The sequence below is a fragment of the Penaeus japonicus genome, unplaced genomic scaffold, assembly GCF_977035675.1.
Source record: "Penaeus japonicus unplaced genomic scaffold, GWHDUDI00000001_assembly GWHDUDI00000016, whole genome shotgun sequence".
Classification (NCBI taxonomy): Eukaryota; Metazoa; Arthropoda; class Malacostraca; order Decapoda; family Penaeidae; genus Penaeus; species Penaeus japonicus.
Genome location: NW_028234418.1, coordinates 24,425,759 through 24,430,758, shown reverse-complemented (window position 1 = coordinate 24,430,758; position 5,000 = coordinate 24,425,759). Strand labels below are relative to the sequence as shown.

The window sequence follows — 5,000 nt, the reverse complement described above, 5'->3', positions numbered from 1 at the left end:
GTAATGATTATGATGATGATAATAATAATAACAATGATTATGATTGCAATGATAATACTGGTGATAAGAATGATAGTAATAATAATAATGGTAATAATGGTAATGACAAGAATGATACTACTGATGATGATAATAATGATACAAAGGATAGGTAATAAGTGTAACGGGTCCTCTGCATGGTTTGTTCAGAGTCCCATACAAATACCTGGATGGAGCAGGGAACCTAGCGATCGGCTGTGTGTGCTTATTGAGCGAAGGCCACGATACAGCAATTAGTAAGGTAGAGGTCTTGCTGTGAACGGCGAAGACACGCAAGGGACCAAGGACTTCGGTCGGCCCAGCCCCGCGAGGGTCAAACCGAGAGTACCGCAGGCGGACTGGAGAAAGGGTGTGAGACCCTGGCGGCGGCCGAGGTCGAGCTGGATGGGATTCGCGTGAGGTCAGCAGCCTGTCTTTACTTCCTCTGGCCAAAGTAGCTACAAGGTCGCGAAGAGATACGTGCCTGCATTAAGAGCAACCACGGAGGTTGTGAAGAGTAGCTTGTATTTGAGCCGTCATCTTGACACAATGCAGATTCCCTGCTGTACTGATCATATATCGCTCTGTCACCTGTTCTCGCCTTCAAGGCGATTAACGAGTGAAAAGTAAAAAAAATAAGTAATAGCATAGAAAGAGGTGAAACATACGAAATTACTTTCTTTAATGTTATTATCTTTTTAGGGTATACTAAATAAAACACTTGATGAAATTGTTAAATGATTACGTCGATCACCAATAAGAATGTAATCACTTATGTTCAATGACCGTGAAAAAAAACACTGCCTTTGATACATAAGCACATGCATATGGGGATATATGAAAATAGACAATAGAGAAAGAATGGCTCATATGCATGTGCTTGCAATGCTAGCGGAAACGTTTCAAGAAAAGGTTTATGCTGGTCCGTTCTTAATTGCACGCTACCAGGGCCTTACGTGTCCAATTCTTGCCCGGCTATTCCTACGGATTTATGTCCTAACAAGCTCTTGATGCTGTGGGTTGCCGATACGGAGCCTTCGAAGCTCTGCGCAGTGGCAGGTGGCTCCAAGGAGCTAAGGAGATCCCATGAGGGCGCAACAGCGTGGTGTCAACGAGAGGATCATGTGCCATGCCATGACAGTTATGACAATAAAAATATTAATGTGGATGATGGCGATGGTTTTGGTAATGATAATAGTTAGCATTATTGTTAGCAACAATGCTAACAATGTTATTACAATGGAAATTAAAAATTATATAATCATCCTGTCGTTCTTAAAGTCATTCTCATCCTGTCATCCTCACACGCACTCTCATCCTGTCGTTCTCATAGTCATTCTCATCCTGTCGTCTTTACACTCACTCTCATCCTGTCGTTCTCATAGTCATTCTCATTCTGTCGTTCTCATAGTCATTCTCATCCTGTCGTCTTCACACTCACTCTCATCCTGTCGTTCTCATAGTCATTCTCATTCTGTCGTTCTCATAGTCATTCTCATCCTGTCGTCTTTACACTCACTCTCATCCTGTCGTTCTCATAGTCATTCTCATCCTGTCGTTCTAGTCTTCTCATCCTGTCGTTTCTCACACTCACATCTCATCCTGGTCGTTCTCATAGTCATTCTCATCCTGTCGTTTCTCATAGTCATTCTCAACCTGTTCCTTCTCAATAGTCATTCTCATCCTGTCCGTTCTCACACTCACTCATCATCCTGTCGTTCTCATAATCATTCTCATCCGTCGTTTCTCATATCCATATCTCATCCTGTTCGTTCTCACACTCACTCCTCATCCTTGTCGTTCTCATAGTCATTTTCATCCTGTCGTTCTCATAGTCATTCTCATCCTGTCGTTCTCATAGTCATTCTCATCCTGTCGTCTTTACACTCACTCTCATCCTGTCGTTCTCATAGTCATTCTCATCCTGTCGTTCTCATAGTCATTCTCATCCTGTCGTTCTCACACTCACTCTCATCCTGTCGTTCTCATAGTCATTCTCATCCTGTCGTTCTCATAGTCATTCTCATCCTGTCGTTCTCATAGTCATTCTCATCCTGTCGTCTTCACACTCACTCTAGTCCTGTCGTTCTCATAGTCATTCTCATCCTGTCGTTCTCATAGTCATTCTCATCCTGTCGTTCTCACACTCATTCTGATCCTGTCGTTCTCACAATCATTCTCATTCTTTGGTTCTCATAGTCATTCTCATCCTGTCGTTCTCAAACTCATTCTCATCCTGCCGTTCTCACACTCACTCTCATCCTGTCATCCTCACACTCACTCTCATCCTGTCGTTCTCATAGTCATTCTCATCCTGTCGTTCTCACACTCACTCTCATTCTATCGTTATCATAGTCATTCTCACACTCACTCTCATCCTGTCGTATTCACACTCACTCTCATCCTGTCGTTCTCAAACTCACTCTCACTCTGTCGTTCTCATAGTCATTCTCATCCTGTCATTCTCACACTCACTCTCATCCTGTCGTCTTCACACTCACCAGAATCCTGTCGTTCTCATAGTCATTCTCATCCTGTCATCCTCACACTCACTCTCATCATGTCGTTCTCATAGTCATTCTCATCCTGTCGTCTTCACACTCACTCTCATCATGTCGTTCTCACACTCACTCTCATCCTGTCGTTCTCATAATCATTCTCATTCTGTCGTTCTCATAGTCATTCTCATCCTGTCGTTCTCACACTCACTCTCATTATGTCGTTCTCACAAGCATTCTCATTCTGTCTTTCTCATAGTCATTCTCATCCTGTCGTTCTCACACTCACTCTCATCCTGTCGTTCTCACAAGCATTCTCATTCTGTCTTTCTCATAGTCATTCTCATCCTGTCGTTCTCACACTCACTCTCATCCTGTCGTTCTCATAGAAATTCTCATCCTGTCGTTCTCACACTCATTCTCATCCTGTCATCCTTACACTCATTCTCATCCTGTCGTTCTCACACTCATTCTCATTCTGTCGTTCTCATAGTCATTCTCATCCTGTCGTTCTCACACTCATTCTCATCCTGTCATCCTTACACTCATTCTCATCCTGTCGTTCTCACACTCATTCTCATTCTGTCGTTCTCATAGTCATTCTCATCCTGTCGTTCTCACACTCACTCATCCTGTCGTTCTCATAGTCATTCTCATCCTGTCGTTCTCATAGTCATTCTCATCCTGTCGTTCTCACACTCACTCTCATCCTGTCGTTCTCATAGTCATTCTCATCCTGTCGTTCTCACACTCACTCTTATCCTGTCGTTCTCATAGTCATTCTCATCCTGTCGTTCTCACAATCATTTTCATTCTGTCGTTCTCACACTCATTCTCATTCTGTCGTTCTCATAGTCATTCTCATCCTGTCATCCTCACACTCACTCTCATCCTGTCGTTCTCATAGTCATTCTCATCCTGTCGTTCTCACACTCACTCTCATCCTGTCGTTCTGACAATCATTCTCATTCTGTGGTTCTCATAGTCATTCTCATCCTGTCGTTCTCACACTCACTCTCATCCTGTCGTTCTGACAATCATTCTCATTCTGTGGTTCTCATAGTCATTCTCATCCTGTCGTTCTCACACTCACTCTTATCCTGTCGTTCTCATAGAAATTCTCATCCTGTCGTTCTCACACTCACTCCCATCCTGTCGTTCTCACAATAATTTTCATTTTGTCGTTCTTATAGTCATTCTCATCCTGTCGTTCTCATACTCACTCTCATCCTGTCGTTCTCACACTCATTCTCATCCTGTCATCCACACACTTACGCTTATCCTGTCGTTCTCATAGTCATTCTCATCTTGTCGTTCTCATAGTCATTCTCATCTTGTCGTTCTCATAGTCATTCTCATCCTGTCTTTCTCACAATTATTCTCATTCTGTCGTTCTCATAGTCATTCACATTCTGTCGTTCTCACACTTACTCTCATCCTGTCGTTCTCACAATCATTCTCATTCTGTCGTTCTCATAGTCATTCTCATTCTGTGGTTCTCACAATCATTCTCATTTTGTCGTTCTCATAGTCAATCTCATCCTGTCGTCCTCACACTCGTTCTAATCCTGACATCCTCACACTCACTCTCATCCTGTCGTTCTCACAATCATTCTCATTCTGTCGTTCTCACACTCATTCTAATCCTGTCATCCTCACACTCACTCTCATCCTGTCGTTCTTACACTCCCCACCACACAAATGTGTTTTGTAGTGGGGGGGGGGGGGGGGGGGGGTTTATAAAAAAAGGGGGGGGGGGGGGGGGGGGGGGGGTGGGGGGGGGGGGGGGGGGGGGGGGGGGTGAATCACACTCTCATCCTGTCGTTCTCACAATCATTCTCATTCTGTCGTTCTCATAGTCATTCTCATCCTGTCGTTCTCACACTCATTCTCATCCTGTCATCCTTACACTCATTCTCATCCTGTCGTTAACACAATCATTCTCATGGCCATTCTCATCCTGTTGTCTTTACACTCATTCTCATCCTGCCGTTCTCATCCTGTCGTTCTCACACTCATTCTAATCCTGTCATCCTTACACTCACTCTCATCCTGTCATTATCACACTCATTCTCATGGTCATTCTCATCCTGTCGTCTTTACACTCATTCTTAACCTGTCGTTCTCATAGTCATTCTCACACTTATTCTCATCCCGTCATTTTCCACTTATTCTCACTCATTTTCACCCAGTCGTGCTCACACTCCTCACTCACTCACTAGGGTGTTCCCTGCATCGCTTCTTGAGTGTTGGTCTGCCCTTATCGAACGGCATGAACACTGTCATCTACTTGTGGCCGGGACAGTCCATTCAGCGCATCTTCTTCGAGGGAGGAATGCTGAGGGCGTCGGAAGAGGTCCTGGAGGCGAGGAGGAATGAGTGGCATGAAATGAGGATCCAAGCCAGCTTCAGATATCCAACTCTGCTTGATTACATTGGTAAGGATTTTGTTTTGTCTGGGTCTTAGTTTTCGTTGTAAAGAGA

At 44.0% G+C, this 5,000-nt stretch overlaps 1 protein-coding gene across 1 annotated transcript in view; it reads left to right on the top strand.

Annotated features, from left to right (window-relative positions):
• The first annotated feature begins 4,334 nt into the window (after window positions 1–4,334).
• The window catches only part of LOC147470201 (uncharacterized), an 8,885-nt gene continuing 8,219 nt past the window's right edge, over window positions 4,335–5,000 (top strand). Inside the window, exon 1 of the mRNA XM_086544979.1 lies at window positions 4,335–4,954. Within this exon, the coding sequence (XP_086401105.1) occupies window positions 4,789–4,954 (166 nt within the window). The 5' untranslated portion in view covers window positions 4,335–4,788. The remainder of the gene's footprint in view (window positions 4,955–5,000) is intronic.